General features: G+C 40.8%; 2 protein-coding genes across 5 annotated transcripts; one reads left to right on the plus strand and one right to left on the minus strand.

Annotated features, from left to right (window-relative positions):
* Positions 1–842: 842 nt before the first annotated feature.
* FBXO45 (F-box protein 45) lies at positions 843–12612 on the minus strand. 3 transcript variants are annotated; one of them, XR_010885071.1, is made up of 4 exons: positions 12346–12612; positions 11815–12171; positions 9222–9752; positions 843–860 (listed from the first exon to the last, which is right to left on the minus strand). XR_010885071.1 is itself a non-coding variant. In XM_013952468.2 (3 exons), the coding sequence occupies exons 1-3, from the start codon at positions 12610–12612 to the stop codon at positions 9567–9569; spliced, it is 810 nt and encodes a 269-aa protein (XP_013807922.2). In that variant the 3' UTR covers positions 7093–9566. The 3 variants fall into 3 exon arrangements, 1 of the variants encoding a protein (XP_013807922.2); XR_010885070.1 differs by lacking the exon at positions 843–860 and adding an exon at positions 4176–4313; XM_013952468.2 differs by lacking the exon at positions 843–860 and having other exon boundaries at positions 7093–9752.
* WDR53 (WD repeat domain 53) lies at positions 12435–20232 on the plus strand. Of its 2 annotated transcripts, none has more exons than XM_013952481.1 (3): positions 12435–12513; positions 15256–15745; positions 18882–20232. In XM_013952481.1, the coding sequence occupies exons 2-3, from the start codon at positions 15269–15271 to the stop codon at positions 19467–19469; spliced, it is 1065 nt and encodes a 354-aa protein (XP_013807935.1). In that variant the 5' UTR covers positions 12435–12513; positions 15256–15268; the 3' UTR covers positions 19470–20232. The 2 variants fall into 2 exon arrangements, with proteins under 2 accessions (XP_013807935.1, XP_067158232.1); XM_067302131.1 differs by lacking the exon at positions 12435–12513 and adding an exon at positions 12925–12961.
* Positions 20233–20312: the final 80 nt, after the last annotated feature.

A 20312-nucleotide genomic window follows, 5' to 3' on the forward strand; every position in this document is an offset into this window, starting at 1 on the left:
TTTCCTTATCGGCAGGTTTGGCCAACACTTTAAAAATATAAAGGCACATACTGATAGCCTTTTGGGAAAGTGGCAGAGTCTTTAAATTACTGTTTAAAAGCAATCAGATACAGCTTACTTCTCATAAGCATAGGATGCTAAAGTAACAAAAGGACTTCCTAACCTTGGTTTAATAACTTGCTTGCTAACTTGAAGGCTTTTAGATTCAAGTCACTGAAGCCTCTCTTTGAGCTGAAGCTGCAACCAGCAGTACATTACATGTAAACAGGTACCACTGAGATTTTGTGCATGGAGTACAGCACTTGCTCCCAAGTTTAACATGTGATTAAGCTACACACAGCCTAAGGGGAGATCATATGTACAATATATGCTCACCTACTTTGGTTGAAAATAGGTCCATGTTTCCTGTTATTGATCAGGTATCATTTGGCCTCAATTTTCTCAACTGCTACAAAACACATTTGACAGAGTGCTTGAAACAAAAACATCAGGACTTAAGGGTGCCAGCGTGTCTTATTGCAGGCACATAATTCAGCTTGTGTGTGTGCAAGAGGACGACATTTTGTACATGTTGTTTGTAAAACAGCTGTTTTCACATCTGTCATTGGCTTTAGAACATGCCTCTGAAGATGTGAAGATTGTACTGTGCAAATGAAAGGAGGTTCACCACCTGAAATCAGAAGTTCAAGAAAGGAAATTAAAAAAAAATACTCTGCAAAACACACAATAACACATTTAGGGGCAGAGCACAAGTCATGAGCAATAAAACTCTGTACACATATGAAGGTCATGTGTCATGTGTCATTCACCTTTCCATCACCTATTCTCTCCACCCTCCTACTGTCCTCTTCCTCCCGCTTCTAACAGCACAAAAAAGAAAAGCAACTTAGATATCATACATTGTCCCATAAGGAAGAGAGTTCAAAGAGGCTCAGGGAGGGGAAGAAGGAACAGCAAAGGATGGAAGCCGTAAGGTTGCACAGTGTCTCTGGGTGGCTTTTTCTCTTTTTAGAGCTTAATACAGTTTTCACCTTCTGCAGCACAGCTGGGGAAGGACTTAAAAAATCCCTAGGGCAGATAAAAGTACAATATTAGTTATTCAAAATACATATGTAAATTGTCTTTTTTGTTGTATTTCAACCTTTTTGACACATGCAGATCTTGGGAGCAGTGCTAACCATTACGTTAACCAGACTTGTGCATCTTAATTACTATTTTGACATTAGGCAGCCACCAATCATATATATCTTAAAAAAAAAAAAAAAAAAGTATAGTTGAGATTTTGTGCTAAGCTGAGCCCATAATGCATTGCATCCCTGCTAAACTAGCCAGAAATACTTGGTATAAGCATCTTGCTATACGACATAGTAGTTGTTCCAAGAGAAGAGGATGGCATCATCTTACTTTGCAACAGAGAGAGTGCAAAGGCAAATCACCTCTTCTATGTTCTGAATGTCAGTGTACTGCTGCCCTCCAAGAAACATAGGTGCATGCAGAATGGGAAGGGTGACAGCTGCTGTGCTATGCAGGTGGCCAGCTGTCCCTAGTGAGCTTTGGCAAGCGAAATAATGCTCGTGCTGCTTCTCACAGGGACCAGATGAAAAATACAGGAGCTTTAGCAGCAGAAACGGGCAGCCCACAAGCAGATCAGACACTTAACACAAAAGTCAAGATACAAGCTCATATGGTAGCTTCACGTTTTTCCTCATTCAAGCACAATTCCCCATTCCTGTCTGCTGGTAGATATATCACACAAATGTAACAATATGGACTAAAAAGTCAAAATCAAGCAAACATGAAAACAAGTCCAGCTACCCCATGACAGACCTGCAAGTGCAGACTTGAAAGAAAAAAACACCGCTGTTTGTTTAGCTTGTAAAATTGCAGAGGTATAAACAACTTACAACACATAATGACAGTTTTATTTTAAAATCCCTTTTTAATGACTTTTTCAACTCCTTTTTTCTTTCTTTCTTTTTTTTTTAATATAATCCTTTCAAGAAGTCACTATTCCCTGGTCAGAAAACCTTGAGAGTAAGAAAAGCAGGTCTGTGAAAAATTAGACTGATATGTGTTTGACTAAAGGTACATCCTCCCCTTGAACAGCAGCAGCAACATTTTGTTGGAGCCTCTCAGTCCCATTCTGCCTTTTATATTGGAGTCTCAGCTCCATTTATTGTCCATGAAAATAAGAATCTTCTGAACTGAAAGGATTTGCTCAGCCTAGTTTTAGGCTGAAGAAATATGAAGAAACATATTTCAAAAATTCTATTTCTGTTATCCATTGCTCCATGATAATTTCTTTTTTTTTTTTAAGAGGACATAAACAAGTATTAATAAAGAAGGGGCACGTTAAACATTTATTCTGTACAAAACTTAGGAAATATAAAGTAAAGGCTCCCACAGCACTGTTAATTTTGCCCTCTTGTGGGGAAGAGGGAGAATTCATTGTAAAGTCACACGACATGTATAATAGTATGAAAAATGCTGCTTATTGTATGAATTAGCAGGTTCAACACCACTGCAGGAAAAACTTTCAATATTCATTTTTCATTTCATTCATTTTCCTTCCTGTTGAATTATACCATAATGCAAGCTAGACTGCTGTCACTGAAAGAAATCAAACATGTCCTCCTCCTAACCGTTTAAAACCTGTTTTAAAAATGCAAAAAGGATCCTAGAGCACCCTTCAATAATGCAGTTTTTTTGCCCACAAATCTCACCGATTATCCACATGGTGCAAGAACCAGCAACATCCAGAGAACGGAAGCACACACAGCAGAGATAACTGCATTCTTGCCGGTGACCAGAGCAGAGCAATTTAGAAAATGTGAAGATGGTCTAATAGTGGCATATCATACTTAGAGGCAATTAGATCAGCAGGAAATTCCTTCCTAGGTAGATACTGATGAAAGGCAGATTCAGTAGGGCAACAAAGGGAGAAAAGACAAAGGAAAGTAACAACCCACAGTCTGTAACACCCGGGGTAAGGGAGCACTGTAAAGTCCTAAGCTTTAAGCAAAATATTACAAAAGCAGCAGCTTGCAGCCTACTTGCAGCTCAACAGGAGTATTCCATCAGCTCTTTATGCAAAAACATATAAAGCTCATACAGGTAATAAAGTAACACGGTAATAAAGTCAAAATGAGAAGAAATGCGAAGATTTGGCTAGAACTGAAATATCAGTATTGAAATGCACAGATTCATGGCTAATTACATCTCAAATACTTAGAGAAAATGTTTTATCAGCAGTTGTATGATCAAACTATGATGATACTAGGTATTATTTTAATTCATTGCTGCTGTCATCATCCCAGTGAAAATGGGATAGAAAAAAATAGAGGCAGCCATCTGGAAGACATGCCCCTGTGTTAAGGAAATTAAAAAATATATATATCATCAGTAAATGGAGAGAAAAGCTAATTTGTACCAGGTTGCTATTGGATTCAAAGGCAGACAGAAGAAGAGTACAGATAGGTACTAGCCAACAGAAATTCAGCCTCAACATAAGACACATTGACACAGCCCACAGGATCAAGGCCATCTGCTCCTGGCTAGTTTTGTCACCTGAAACATGGCCAAAATTAACAAAACCAAATGGCATTTGCTAGTAGAAGTCACATATAGGACAATTTTATTCTCAGGACTCCCCAAAATACACACTCACCAGTGCATTTTAATTAGAAAAAAAATGCTAAAAAATCTTCTCTCTAGCATGGCTACTTTTCCAAATGATTTTGAATTATTAACTTTTCTGGCAACCCTTCGGTCATCTTATGGAAAAAAAGGTCACACAATTGACTTAAGGCCAGTGCCACTATGAGCCAGTGCCAAAGCCAAGAACAGACTTCTGTCCCATAACAAATGGCCATATTGAGTTCTTAGCTTCATCATACAGAGTAGTTAGTCACCTGATATTTCAGGTCATGCTTCTAATCTCCCAACAGATTTCATGACACACTTACAACAACAAGAAATTTAGAGTTTTGCTCAGTTAATAAAAAATTGCATAGCTCACCTATCAAGAAATGCTGGACATCCTAAAGGATTCTGAAGCCAAGACCTGTGGAACTGATTGACCTCTTTTGTGTGAGCTCTGAACAGCTGATGTTCTTCTTGACCAAGGTAGTCAAATCATTAGTCAGAGAAGGGAAGTTCTTCAAACACTGTTGTTTAGCCAACTCTGAAGTACCTTGTGCTAGAAAAATTGATTCTAGCCTTTCATCTAGAAGGCATCAAACTTCTTCACTCCTGCACAAGCTTGCAGAGATGTTGGCCAAGCAAATTCTTGATGCAGAGAGTTTGGAAGCGTGCTAGAATATAGAGTTGAAACCAGGTCAGTGCGACTTGCATATGTTCTCATCTTAAATTACAAATATTTATTCCAGATTCCTGTATTTCTCTCCCTCACTCAAGACTTGTCCACCACACACTGACCCCTTGCTTCAACAGACAGATGACAGAGCTCTACCTGTCCTTCTCCAAGGCCAGTGTTGTAATCCAGCTCAGCTCAGAGATGAAGAGCTACTGGCTGAAGCTGAATCTGAGCAAAACAGAAGTGAATCTGCTGGAGAGAATAAAGTGCTTCAGAGCTCACAGTCACAACACAATCTCCTCTGATTATTGATCACATTTGTTCAAATTCACATTGTATTTCAAGAGCATTCTTAAATTCCTTGCTGAAAACAAGACCTCTTTCAGTAGCTCCCACAATAAACATGATCTATCATATCTGGCTGGCTTTGAGATTCTGCCCCACCCTGCAGCATGTTGCCCTGGCTGGCTTCAGTTACTCTTCAGTTATTTGGACTTCAGCCACATAATATACACATTTAAGAATTTATCACTTTGAAAGCTCCAAGAGATACAGAAGGCTATAGTACCATTTCTCACCCACACAGCTACCAAGTGCACATCTGCTTTCTCCCAGATGTCTCTCTACAAGATCCCATCTAATTTTAGATCAAACCAAGAAACCATCTGTGTCTGAACTATAACCACAAATTGCACAAAGCCTTGGAATTAAATTTGCAACTGGCAATTGAACTCCTCTGGCAAAACAGAACTTGGTATCACAGGGATAAAATTCACCCATACAGAAAACAGAGCCTCTAGGACCCATCACAGACTGGACTGAATCTCTCCCTGAATTCAGGAATAGCACAAACCTTACAATTGATACCCATAGCAGAAAATGGTATTTCCCTGACTCGTCGCCACTCCCATTCCCGTCCCACATGTACATCAGAACATGTATATTTAAATCCTGCCAAAACGAGACACTCCACTACACACTTTTGCTGTGCTGTGAATGAAAAAAACAAAACAGCCATGCTGCTTAATGCAGCACTGGAAATACACTGGATGAGCAAAGTCTAAGAACCTATCCAGAACAGAGCAAACGGCCTGAAGCCAATGCAGCCTAACAAAAGCTAATATAACATTTGCGTAAGCATCATGTGAATCCGTATAAGCAGGCACATATTCTCTGCTCTTTGAAGCTTTTTTGCATTCTTAAGGTGAAAGAGAGAAGGAAGGTCCCAAAGGCAAGGAAAAAAAAAAAAGAAAGAACAAAACTACAATATCTTAGCACAGGGAGCCCATTCTTCTTGACTCTCCACATATTGAACCTTACACACACAAGATCTTCATTATACCAATATATTTGTATAATCAATAGCCAAAAGAGACAAGCCTAGGAGAGTTGTAGGGAAGAAGCATACTGGCCATAGCTCACAGGTGAGAGAGGAGAACTGCGTCCGAATCCCAGCTCTCCACTGCAGAATGGCATTAGGCATTCTACCAGACCTTGCTGCCTTACCCTCTTCCACATCTAGGAATTCAGATTACTCAGAAATCTCTGTACCAGTTGCATGACTGTTTCAGCACAGGACCTCAGCTCAAAATTACTCAAGAGACATTGGTGATACAGATGATCATCCTCTCCCAGCCACAAAAACAGGGTGAATTATTCTGAAGGTGGCTGCAGACTTGGCCTCTCAGAGACAACGTTCTTTCAGTGGTAGTCTCACCATCTGTTTTCTACTAAGTAATCCAATCCCAAAGTACAGAAGATGAACAAAGATGACCTCAAAATGATTTACCAAGTGGAAAAATCTGCAAGCTAAGGGGTGCCTGGTTTGACAAGATTCTTAACTTTATGCCAGTTGAATATATCCACACATATGGAACACATAACAAGCTTAATGAAGTAAGGCCATTTAAGAAGAAATATGGATGTAGAATAGTTAAATTGGATCTAGTAGTACAACTACTTGAATTGTTCATACTCAGGTCTGCTGCCTCTCTCATAGTAGTTTTTAAGGATGGCGAGAAAAAAGTAAAAAAACAAGTTTCAAGTAAGCCTATCTATGTAATGCTGAATAATAAAATACTCAGCCAATCAAGCAGAAGTCTTACTCTAACATTCTCACAAACACACTTGCTTCAAGTGATGGCCCGATTTTAAAAGAATGCTGACAGTGTGAGTGAACACATCCCTTCCATGCCTCCCTGAAAGAACAAAACTTTCAAAACATTTCCGCAGTGTTCTATACTCTGAATAATAATTGAGTAAAGAAAGTCTGATACCAAAATACCCTCTGTTTTCACTAAATAACACTGCTCATCTTGGATCTTGTTATTGGGGGACAGAATCCCTTCTTCATTCTGGAGTCCCTACATCCTCCATGAAGTACCGAGAAATACTGAAAAGCTAAAGAAACAGAGAGAAGCTGAGAAGCTGTCCTCTGACAGAAGGCACCGCAGTACAGCAGTAGGGCAACACAACCCACAATAGGTAATTTGAACCAAGACACCTCCAGCTGTTAGCTGCTGCCCCCTACTGTACTGCCACACAGGAGCATTCCTGTTTCAGAAAATGTAATTTCATAAGCATTGTTATTAGACTATTGAGTTTTCAAGTTCTCATAATCATTAGCCAGATTCTTGCTTTTTAAATACTCATGCAGCAAATCACACGGTAACACCTTCATCTTCTTGACAATAAGAATTTGTTCTGACACACCAAACTACGACTCCATTTTTCTTATCGGTACATCATGAATGTCATTACAACAATACACACAAATATTTCCTTCTGAATTATAGCAGTTTATTTTAATATTTTGTACAGCTAGCATTGGTCTCCAGTAATAAGTTTAATCTTACATAAGTGAGTCCCCCCAAACCCACTCTTAAGGAAGGAATGTTCAACTTTTACCATTTCTAATTTAGAGGGAAACTATTTATAGGGTAAGACGCAATTTGAAGAATGGAAAGAAATCTTAATTTGTGAATAAAATCCCTCGGAAGTTCTCAGGGTTTACTTACTTCTACTTGGATTCATGAACAAGTGCAAAGGTCATGTTTGTCAAGACTGCACGAAGAATAGATTCATCTAAGAGATGATTTTTTTCTCTGTAGTGGGACAGGGTTTTGTTTCCTTTTTTCCTACTTCATGCCACAAGCTTCTGCTATGTAGATACATACTTTACAGTCTACAAACAATCAACATTTGTAACAGGTTTTTCCAAAAGGTACTCATATACCAGTCTCACTTCATTTTTTCAGTTGTTTTCAGTACCATTTAAAACATCTTCATTTCTTACTATGCATTTGTTTTTTTAACACAGACCAGAGAAACTGACCTCAACAGATATTGCCTTTAAGGAATAAACTACATGTAAAACAAATAAATACTTTAAAATCCTTTTAAATGGTAATAATGTACACACTCTGTTCCAGTGCAGAACTTCACTATCTGTTAGGTAAAAAGCACTCCAAGTATAGCTCTTCAGCAGCAGACTAAGAATCCCAGTCATCTGCTTGTACCATTTTCCTTACATTACTTGAGTAATGGGGAAAAAATGAACAACCTAAGAGAAATTCCCTTCTCTTCCACACTCAGAGATTTATCAGTGTCTGATATTAAGCAATTCACATTCTCTAGCACAAATAAAACAAAAAGAGGTTGTATAAACATTTCCTTCTCCCCCCCTATAAAACACACCATCAGTAATTTTGAAACAGTTCAGATGGAACTATTAAACTTGGAGAAACACCAACAAGAAGAAATGAAAGTCAAGAGCTAGCCACAGGGCTTACAGAATTCAATGCCCTATTAAAAGGAAACCCACTCTGGGGGCTAAATTAGCTTTCTTTGTATGAAGGCTGACAGACACCTAGATTTCTACAGGCCTTTCAACCTCAGAGGAATGCAGTTCCCCCCAAAAGTACCTCTTTACTACACCCTTAAGCTTCACAGCCTTTTCAGCCTATATGTTGAATGCCATAAAGCTGACATGTTGGTTGGTTTTGTAAAAAGTTTTTAGAGAAACAGTGCAAGTGAAAAGCCCAAATGCTGAACCTGATCCAGAATCTCCAGAGGGAAGTGAGAATTTTACCAGTCCTGACTGAAAATGGGCAGATGAATACTTGCGATTTTATTTACTTAAAGAAGCCAATTTAAGTTAGGTTGAGTCAAGTCTTAAATACTTATGAAACTTTAAATTGAAAATAAGATCTCGACTCAGAAGCTGAATGTTGATTCTTCATTATTTCGAAAGTCTCATTTTACAACAGTGATTAGAGAGTATAAGACTTCTTTTAAAAGAAGTTTGTATTTTTTGGTGTCAAAAGGAAGATCAGCTCACTACAGTGTTGCACCTTTCATTCTTAAAAGGGACCACAAATTTTGGCAAAAAAAAAACTTGTAGTGAAAATTTCTTGTGTTTCTTACAGAGAACAAATATATTGCTAAAGCTATGGAAGCTTTCAGCTACACAAAAATGAGCCAATGTAGCACCTTACTCCACAAGAGCATCCCAAAATGCTTTACAATACAACAAAAGAAATACCCTTACATGAATGTTATATACCTGTCTGAGGTTTTTTGGATGCCATGTAGTGGGGTTTTTTTCCCCTTTGAGAAGTTATATCCCAGTTAGAATAAATCAAATTCTTTCTTTTGTTTTAACTGTTCTTTTCAACATGTTATATATATACAACCTTTAAAATACACTTAAAAATAGCTGCACACATTTTATATCATTCTACTAGAGAAGGGCAGTCCAGACAGACCATGCTTCTCAGTATATTAAAAATTGTAAATAAAACCCAACCAGACTTATTCTCCTCTGGTACCCGTGCCGGCCCAAAGGAGGGAAGGGAAGGAACAAGCAGTTTTAAAATGGGAGTCTTTCACAAAACACGCTACTTACAAATCTCAGGTTAATTTCCTCAAGCAGTTTTACATCAAATTCTTCCTTAAATATTTGAGGTCACACACTGCCACCTTAGCAATGAAATCTGTTGCAACATGCATGTGTCAGCTTCCCACTAAACCAACTGCAACCCTGAGGATATGTCTGGCCTGGTAGAAAGAGGAAATGTAACACAATTCCTGAAGTATGGCTGGTCCTCCATTTCAAAATTCTGTATGGTTTCCTTGATGGTTCTTGGACACACACCCACACTTTTTTTCTAGTTCACTTTTCCCTCTAACCAATATGCAGATTTCTCCTCCGAATCATCCACATCTTGATGTTCCAGTGAAACAATCCACATCATCCATCCAGAGGTTTTCCCAGGTAGACCAAAGTCACTTCCGTGTTACCATACACAGCAGACACTGCTGGATACAGGCAAACCTTTGGCAATCCTCTGAATGCAACTCCCAAAAACTCATAGCCCCTCTCAAATGCTAATGTTTTGTCTTCCATGTCCAGGATAACTCGAATCCGTTCACCTATCTGGAAACAGAAGTAAGAAGAGGAAGAAAAACAAAACAAAAGAAAAAGGTCAACATATTCAGATGGAGACATGAAAAATAAAGCAAAGCCCATGTATAGTACAGCAGATCATGTCAAAGTGAGGTTTGGCTGTTTCTCAAGATTGTGCTACTTTTGCCGTGGAACTTCTCCATTTTACTGATACATGTAAGATTCTGAGTACCTGTACTGGCAGCTTCCAATGGGCAACCTATATCTAACCCCCACCACAGTAACAAAGGTAGCCCTTCACATCAGAACACTGCAACAGCACTGAGAATTAGCATAATGTATTGCATTTACTTCAGCATTCTGCAGCCTGTGGGAGTTTTGTAATGATATCCACCCAAAGTTACCCAAACTCTGTATTCGGTTGTTATCACTCACCAGTAATGTCTGTGAAGAGCAATTCTAAAGACAATGAACCTGTTTCAAAAAAAGATAAGTGCAACATACAAAATATACCAGAATATTTTACCAACTATGCAAGTACTGTCACTGTCAGAGGGATTCCTTTACCAAGGCAGAAAAAAATTACAGTGCAAAGCTTAGGCAAAGTAAGTATGAAAAAAACTAAAATATATATAAACACGAGTGAAATGAACACTGAATGCAGCAAGATGATCAGATCAGGACATACATGATGCTCCCTGCATTCACCTAGCACGTTTTTCAAATGTAAGTGCAAGTCACAGACACCAGCAGCGAGCACAACATGATATAGCACAAACTTCTGATTCTCCACAAGCCAACTGCAATGTTGGCATTTTCTTCTAATCAACGCATTTTTTTTCTAACGCTAACAAACATATAGTTACTTTTGGTATATTATATAAAAGCAGCTCACTGTGAATGTTTTACTAAATATAAAATACTTTAAAAGATCACCAATCTGAGCTCCGAACAATTTTTAAAAAGAAAGAAGCAACTGCAAGAACTGTTCACTCTTGAGTCCACATGAGAGTTCACCTGGCTTTAAAACTTTTTCTTGCCCTGCTGCTGTGTAAAGGCCTACACAAGGATCACAGAAACTGACCGCAAATGGTTCAGTCTGGAAAGTGTCTGTACCGTTTCCATGTTAGAAAACATGCAAATAGAAAGAAAGCTAAATCTCTTTAATTACACTAATTTTAGGTTTTGTTTGCAAAAATGGCAGGTACGAGTTCCAGATCAAATCAGGTTAAGAGCTTGGCAGTGAGCCTTTATGTGAAATTTAGGAATATCAGATACAAGTTGCTAAGCAAACCTTCACCCGCAACTGAAATACAAGCAGCCTTGGAGTCAACATTCATACAAAACCATTGACGTTATGAGACAGGAATTACACTGCATATAGTTGAGGTTGTAATGTGAGGAAATCTAGCAGGCAAACTATTGTTGTGCAGGTGGCCAGAAGAGCAAAGGTAAACCACTTCTACATGGACAAAAAGACAGGATGGCACTTCCTCTTTAATAACATCTAGTTATCTGAACATCACATCCCAGCCCAGGGATGTCACCTTTAGGAACGCTGCCAGGGAGCAAACAAACAGCACTCAGCATTGCTGCAGTTTTTTGCAGGAAGATTCTTACCTAAGCACTAACCTCAACTCCCACTGCAGGGTAACAAAAAGATAACACACCTACCACACACACACATATTACTGACTGGGAAAATCTTTACTTAAGATAGCTAGAACAGCCTTGTCAGCTTTTATTTCAAAAAGCAATTGTCTTTAAATAAGTACCCATAGTGTGTGTTCTTCGCCTGATACTTGAAATAAAAGCGTATTTGTTATCATCAGTAGGGGAAACAACAGAGAATGAGTAATACTGAACATCACACACAGACATTAAAGGAAACATTAAATTAAGGGGAAAAATTAAGGGGAAAAAACCCTGGGACAGCACAATTATTTACCTTCTGCAGGGAACATTTTGCTCTAGATCACCATTTAAGCTCAGTTCAGCAAACAGCTAACTGCTATACACTATGAAGAAATTCTTGGAGGACAACAGTTGCCAGACACAGTTAAGCTTCCAGCCTGTGCCAAGTCTCACCCACCTGGTACTTCGGTGCATTATTGCACTGAGGGAAACTGCCGTTCACTTCTCCATTATGCAGCAAATTATTGTCCACCAAATTCCAGCCCCAACTCTGGTCATCGCTCCCCAGCAGCGCCACGTAGCCCTGACACTGCATGGCAGCCCGCTTTGTGGCGATGCCGATGACGGCCACAGTGCCCAGCGGGCCCTCCCACCACACCTCCCACGCGTGGCGGCCCTCGCTGAAGCCGATCTTGGTCCTTGCCCCATCCGTGCTCTGAGCAATGGGGTTGCGGTGCAAAGTGAAGCCGTTCTTCTTGATGTAGACGTTCCTGGAGCAATCGTTGGTGCTAAAGGCATGGTGAAAGGCACGTACCTAGCAGAGAAGGAGGGAGAGGGCGTTTAGACAGGAAGGGGTGATCCCGATCCCTCCGGCGGGGCCGCTGGAAGGGCGATACCCATCCTCTTCCTCCACCCCCTCCCCGGCTCCTAACGCGGGGCGCGCAACGACGCCGGGCCCCGCCGCCGCCCCAGGCGGCACACGGCTCACCTTGCCCTTGTAGGTGGGCACGTTGCAGAGGATGTCGGTGCGCAGCGCCTCCTCCGCCAGGCAGCGGGCCGCCAGGCTGCGCCACACCTCGCTGTTCTCGTCGCCGTGGAGGACGCGGTGCCACAGCTTGCAGACCAGGGCGCAGCTCCGCAGCTCCCGCAGCTCCAGGTAGGAGAACACCAGCTCCAGCACCCGCCCCGGCAGCCGCCACCCCGCTCCCCCCGTCAACGCCGCGCCCGCGCCGCCGCCCGCGCCGCCCGCCGCCATCGCCTTAGGCGGCGGCGCCCCCCCGCCGGGCCCGCCGGGCCCGCCGCCGCCGCGGCTCGAGGCCGCGCCGCGCCGGGGAGGGGGCGGGAAACGACGGGTTCGCCCCCTTTCGCCGGCGACAAGGTCGGGCGGAAGCGCAGGCGGGCGGCGGAGCGCGGCGGCGGGCCCTGGGCCGCAGGCGCGCCGGCCGCCAGCGCCCGCCCCGCTCTGCCGCCGCCGCCGCCGCCGCCGCCACAGGCCTCACGGGGAGGGGGCGCCCGCGCGCGGCGCCGCCATGACGGCTGCGGGCAGCGCCGCCGGAGGCCGCGGCCGCGCATGCGCGGGGCGGGGCGCGGGAGCGGCCGGTGAGGTGAGGGCGCCGCGGGGCCTGGGCGGCGATGCGGGTGCTTGGTGGGGCCGCGGGGCGGGAGCCGGTGCCCTGCTGGCAGCCTCTCACGCACCGGGCCAGGCAGAGTGCCGCAGTTCGGAAAGTTTCCGTGACTCGAAATACCAGCAAACGGCTCGAAAATAAAACTGCGCTCCGACTCCCTCGGCCTCGCCGGGGCGCGATGCCGGGGTGGGCGCTCCCTGCGGGCCCGCGCGCGGCTGCTGACGCCGAGGGAGGGCTGCGGTTTCCTCGGCACCTGCTGAGGCTGGGGTCCCCTACCGGGGGGCCTTACCTCGCCCCGCTTTCCCTGGCTTGCTTTAGACTTCAGTTCCCCAACATCTTCCTATGTTTTCTCACCAGGCGCTTTCCCTCATTTTGCTTACGGCTTTTTTTTTTCTTTTTTTCCCCTGTTTTTCTTCTCCTTGTGGCAGCGTCAGGGTATCAAAACTGGTAGTACAGGAACCATGCATGCTTCTACGCAAATACAACTGGGTTAAAATAAATAGGATTTGCACTGAATTCAAATAAACCTTTAAAAATGTATTACCTTTAAGCAGTCAACCTATAGGAATGGCCTAAAATAATTAAAAGCATTGAGTTAGAGAAATACAGAGCACAGTATTTACTGCTGAAACTTTAACTTACTAAACTTGCTGTGTGAGCAACTACAACCAGAGTTTCCTGTAACACTGAAACAGCCTCTGACAGCAGTAGTTTTCTCTAAATGTACAAAAATATTTTCTTAACTGTATTATGAGCTAATTCTATTTCAAGAACTCATTTATTCAAATGTTGAGAACCCAACTGGGAGAAGATTTTCTTCCTAAAAGCCAGAAACTAGGTATATCAGTGAGATTTAGTAGGTCCCACAGTGTGGGAGAGGGTAACCAGAAATAATTTTCTCAATTTCCTGAATACAGCTAATTGTTTAACATTAAATTCATAATGTTATTTGCTAACAAGATATCTGGTACTTTTGGTAATTTTATTTAATCAAAAAGATTGAAATTCTGTTGGCGGATATAATCAATTTTAACTACTCTTCAAATCCGGCTGAATAAAAATCACATACGCAAAAAAAGTAACATAGTAAAAAGAGGAGTACTTCACTCATTACTTTCTAAGGTAATAAAAAGGTAAGCCTTATGGCATGCTCTATGGTAACTTAAGCTCACTGACATCCAGCCGTGGTTCCATCCTGCAAACCCCTTGTTTTGTCTACTCCCTTGCTCAGGTACTAACTCTTCTTTGCCCTTGTAAGCTGGTTCAGGGAGCTAATGAAGCTCCAACCTGCTGTGTTTTTGTGTTGCTCTTCTCCCTCACCCCTCCTCCATTTCATTTGCTGCTGGCATGGCTCCCTAAACTGTCTTATCATGGGCTAGTGCTGGCAGTAGTGCAATGGAAAGGGCCAGGAGCACAGTGAGCTGAATGTATGCTGCTTTAAGACCCTAGTAAATGTGTAGTAAACCGTGTAACTACTTGTATTAAACTAGGGATACTTTTTGCAAACACACCGTGTGTTATTGTGTGTCTGTTTATGCAAACATAATTTAGTGTTTACCAGTCAAGTGAGAATTAACTTCAGTTTGGGAACACAAAGTACACATGCAAAACAATTTAAAATTTATTCACACTAATGTATGCTTTTAAACCATAATTAAAATAATCACTTCAGCATTAATCAGTTTATTCCACTTTCACCAGCACAAGTTTTTTTACTCCAGGTATTACATGATTGCTTTACAAATTGATGTTAGATATTGATTATCCACCATTTCCATATCTGGATAAAAGGCATGTTTACATGTGGTTGCCCTCACACAGACTGGAACAGTATGACTTCTCTGCAGACAAACTGTAACAGTTTGCAAACATCTTCCCCTTTCTCCTTTCCAGTAAGCCCTACTTGGAACTGTGCCTCTAGTTTGTCAAACACACTATATCCATATTCACTGCAAAGAAATGGCAGAGAAAGCAATTCCCACCCAGGTGGCTACTTCAGAGCAGCAGACCTAGTTCATGTCCTTCACAAGCACATGTGCGATCACTTCTACCACCCCATTATGTTGTTGCTGATGTAGTCTGTTGATAGGGTTTGAGCCAAAGCTTCCATCTGGGTACTTAGCTGTAGAGGTGTCTGTTTTCACTGGACACTAGAGTTTCATGTAGTTTGCATTACTGAGTCAACCCAGTCATCTCACTTCTTAGCTAAGCTTTACATCATAATGAGAACAACTTCAGCTTATTCAGTATTTGTTTGTTTGTTTGTTTCACAGGTGTCCCTGAAATATGGCAGTCAAATGGACTGATGGACATTCCTCCTCTATCCTGTGCCTGAACATAAACAAAGAAGGGCTGGTAGCTTCAGGAGCAGAAAGAGGCGAGCTCACCATCTGGGATGGAAAAGGCATTCCAGTAGGACAGCTCCAGCTTCATAAGGCAGATGACGTTACCTCTGTTGTGTTCTCTCCCACCTGTCCTACCAGGCTGTACACTTCTCATGGAGAAACTATCAGTTTGCTGGATGTTCGATCTCTTAAGGAGCCTACTGAATGCTTTCAAGTGAATGAAGAGGAGATCAATTGCCTTTCAGTGAATGAGACCGACAATTTCTTGGCTGCAGCAGATGATTCTGGGACAATAAAGATTATAGACTTAGAAAACAAGAAAGTCAGCCGGTCCTTGAGACACTCAAATATCTGCTCCTCTGTTGTCTTTCGACCTCAAAGGCCACAAAGCCTTCTTTCCTGTGGACTGGACATGCAGGTGATTTGCATAAAAGTAAACATACGGTTATTAGAGAAGCTAAACAGAAACTACACGTGTGTGTGGTGAGGCCCCAACATACTTTCACCACATTTGAACAGAACAAGAGGGTGGGGTGTACAGCCTGCAGTCACTGAAAAGCTCTTTAGCTTTCCTAAAGTAGTTTTGGCTGAGAAACTAACACAGTATTAAGACTATTAATGCTGTTTTCTGCTCAGCAGTTATTCTTGCTATTTTTGTCTTCATTAATAGTTATAATATAGATGTGAGGGGGAGGGCATCAGAAGATGGTGCAAAGCACACTATGACTGCATCAGCTCTGTTTCACAAAGCAAAAACACAGGTTGTCTCTAGCGATCAATTATGGCTACAAACAAAATTTTGATGGTAGTTAGGAAAATGCAAAATGCTTGAAGCTGACAAGGTGCTAGCAAGAATACTTTAATATAGATAGATAAATATCTATCCAAGTGGTATGTACCACTGTAAGGATAAGTTATTTTTATAAATTTATTTTTTATCCTTTGTTCACAGTACCATCTTGAGAGCGTTAAATGTACTTCTCCTTTTTACCTTCTTCAAGTGGAAATTTTGTCCTTTGCGTGCCCCTAACAAAAGCATTTTTAGAAGAAACACTGAACCAGGCTAGAGTTAATGGAATGTTGAGTTACATTGCCAAAGTTGGCACCCAATATCACCCAAAGCAGATGTTCTTCTGTAATTACTTCCCCATGGTTGAAATATGACCACATTCCTGTTTTAGAGTGGGGAAATGCTTGGGTGTTGTTTTTCCCCTTCTTGTATGCACAGTTCATTGGAGAACACCAAACGCTGCAAAATCCAGTTTTTGTCCGATGAAAATACAATACTGCAAAGACATAAGCAATCTCCTCTGTTTCAGAACAGTTTTAAGGATTCCTCTTAAGGTGTCCAATGGAAGGAAAATACCTGAGATTAGAACTACCACTTCTCCAAAGGTTTCCATGATTTTAGTGGTGTTAAAGATGGATTTTTCTTTGACTAAGCCTTAAGCAATTTCATGTTGTGTTCTTAAAACTAAAGTATATCTAACTCCAATTAGGGTGAATACATTTTGATATAGGTGGTGTTTTCCATACTAAGACCAGGGTTTATATAAATTCAGTAAGTAGATATAGTTGAATAGAGGCTGATTAATAGAAGTCTTCCAAGTTTTGACTTTGACAGATCTCCAAGCACAGTTGGCAAAAAAATGGATACAGAATCTTAAATGAAGTACTTTGAGAAACCAGTACTTTTGAGATACCAAAATATCAGTTTGAGAGCAGTAAATGCTTGGCACCTTAAGATGGTTATGTATTTTCAGGTGCCTAAGTGCAAATTCACAAGCCTATGGCTAGAAACTTTTAATCAGAATTTTAACCATTTAAATAAGATTTCTGTGTGAGAAAACTGGTTATTTTCTGTGACATTTTTAGTTTTAGCATGTTTTACTATAGTTCAGCACATTATTTTTTAGGTGAAAGTCAGTACCCCAAAATAGTAGAAATTTATGAGCATTTTTGTACAACGAAAAGAGCATTTTTACAAACATCAAAGCTGTCTTTAGAATATATCATTTCACAGAGAAGCTGAGCTGTAATACTCTGAAGTGCTGTGCTGCAGCATGTCTTTGGACGAGTCGTGAACTCTACAAGTATGAAAACGTTTTCTGGGCTTTCATATCAAACTCTTGATGAAGCCACTAGTTCATGAGAACAGAAATTTCGGTCACTGCCATTTTTTCAGAAAAAGGGCCATGGAAGCAGGGAAAGTGCCATGAAGACAGAAGATATCTGGGTTTCAGAAAGCTTGTTACCATTTGGGTGCTTTACCACTTAATTCAGATAAATTCACTAAAGCTGTTGCAGCGCTATCAAAGATGAGAACAGGACTGTTTGCCTTAAGCATTAGACCCAGCCTCTCCAATTTACTCTGTTCTGCTCAGTCATCATGGAAGGTTTTCCCATTCATTAGTAGCAAAGCAGTTTTAATGGAGCTGCAACAGTGAGTGCTCAAACAGAAAAGTGCCAGTAAGTAACTAATATATATTGGATGTCTCTATGTAATTTGGCTTCTGTAAATTCAGATCCAGTGTGACTCTTTTTGTGGCCCCCAATTTAAAGACTTCGGTACTCAAGTAAAAGTTCTATTGCAGATGACTAGTGGTAGAATATGTTTATTAACAACAGATCAAAACTCGCATTAAAAAAGCAAACAGCACATCAATAGTGCATTAAAGACTGACTTACGCTTCTGTATCTGTTGGTTCTAAAAATACTAATCATCAATTCAGATTATTATAAATAATAAAATATTTATATTTTTTGTAAGTAATTATTTGTAGTTTTTAAACTGGTGCAGTATAAATCTATAATACTTGAATAGCTGTATAACAGACACAGGATTCATTTGAAGGCACAGTTGGTGCCTCATGAGGGTCCTGAAGGTGGTGTGGCATTTTAAGAGGAAGTCTAAAACCCTCACCATCAGCTCCACATCTTATCAAGAAAAGTGTGCTCAGTCCTAATATGGTAATAGCACAAATTAGATCTGCCCATTTTGTATAAAAGATACATATATATTTGCACAGAATTGAGGTAATGGACTACTGTTAGCCTTTTGCTGCTTCGTTTTTCAAACAAGTTAATTGATTATCTTAGAACAAGTATGTAACAGAGACAGAACTAAAATTCCGAATGATACAGCTCTCTTCATTCACTGATAACATTTCTGTGTCCCTTCTCTCTAAATAATTAAGAAGTGCAGCATATAATGATTTCTACTACTAAGATGAATGCAAAAGCATTTACAACAGCTTTTTCACTCATTTCACAATTGTAAAGGTTTGAGTCATTAACTCTGTTGGGAAAGGCATGTGACAGTTTGGAAAGTGTGCCATAAAGATTTGCCTTATTTATCAGGTGAGGTTCAGCTGCTTCTCACAACAGATCTTGCATCTCTTGCACATTGAATACATAGTCTTTGATCTGCTAGAGCAAGAACTTATTTCATTTAACATTAGTAAAAGAATCTGATTTTACTTAAGGATCAAATGCTGCAGCTGGTGTCCTTTGAAATAAAATCAATGGACTATTAATTCTTAATTTTTTTTAAGGTTATGCTGTGGAACCTGCAGAAAGCTCGCCCACTGTGGACCACAAACTTGCAGGACTGTGAAATGGAGGAAGCCAATCCACAGTCAGCTGGCCAGTTCTTTAACCCTCCACTTGCACATTCCCTGTCTGTTGCATCATGTGGCAACATCTTTGGTTGTGGAGCTCAAGATGGTAAAGTCAGAATCTTCAGGGTCACCGGTGTTAAGTTTGAACATGAGTTAGGATTTAAAGGTCACAGTTTGGGAGTCTCACAGGTCCTTTTTATGCCAGAAGCATATTGGCTGCTGACTGGAGGAAACGATGGGAAAGTCTTGCTCTGGGATGTCAGCAGTGGTGTTGGGAAACAACAGAAAAGCCCAGCAAAATCTCTCCAGAGAAAGAAGGCCCAGGCACCTACTTCCACCAAAAAAGATGGAAAGCCCAACAAAATGGCTTCAAATGAACATGCTAGAATTTTACCAAGGCTAACCATTGAACATGGAGAGAAGGTGAACTGGATCTCCTGTGCAGAGATCAAAGGCTCTAAGAGAGTATTAGTTGCTGATCAGAGTAGTTCTATATCTGTATATCCATTACCAGAAGCTTAGATGCTGAAATATTAAAGAAATTTGTGGTGAGGAATCATTTCCTAGGGTGTTTGAAATGAGTCCAGTTAAATCTGCTGACAGTGAACTGAACAATGAAACCTCCTGCAACCTCAGGAATGGCAAGGGATTTGCTGTGTAATTTCATGCAAATACTCATGATGTAACTGACCTTGCACTGTATTTTTCAGTGGCTGTTAGTATTCACTGCAACTGTTTCTTGTAGGGTTGGCAATTTGCTTCTTAAAGTGAAACTGGTTTCAATAGATTTGGGAAAATATTAGTTCAAAACTGATCTGATATAATTAAGGTTGGAGGAGGAAATTCACTTTAACAGAGAAACCCACAATACTAAATTAGCATGCTGAGCAGTAATAAAGATGTAACTGGCTGAGCTCCTTGCATTTTTACAGGGAGTTTGAACTATTTCAATCCTTTGCTTTACCTTCCCTATTAAACTGCGTCACAGTTAGCTTAAATTGGACACAGTGTATTTTTCATTAATTTGTCAGTGGCTGCATTTAAGACTAAAAAACATTTGTAAATTAACTTCTCTAAGTAATCAAATGAGTAATCAAATCCCTGTAACAGTCGCTGTCAATTGTATTTTTTCACACTGTAAGCAAAGGAACTGGAGAAAATGTTAACAACTGTTTACTTGGTCAGTCATCTTACACATTTAGTTTGCTTTCAAAAATGTTATTTACCCCAGGAGAGAAAAATAACTATTGCATTTGTCTCAATAAATGCTTTATCTCTCACTGCATCCTTGTGTTCATACTCACTCTAGTATTACCAATCTTATTTGCTAAGCAAAATTGTTGCACAAAGTTTATTTTATAGTCA

This window comes from Apteryx mantelli, chromosome 9 (assembly GCF_036417845.1).
Source record: "Apteryx mantelli isolate bAptMan1 chromosome 9, bAptMan1.hap1, whole genome shotgun sequence".
In the NCBI taxonomy this organism is placed as follows: domain Eukaryota; kingdom Metazoa; phylum Chordata; class Aves; order Apterygiformes; family Apterygidae; genus Apteryx; species Apteryx mantelli.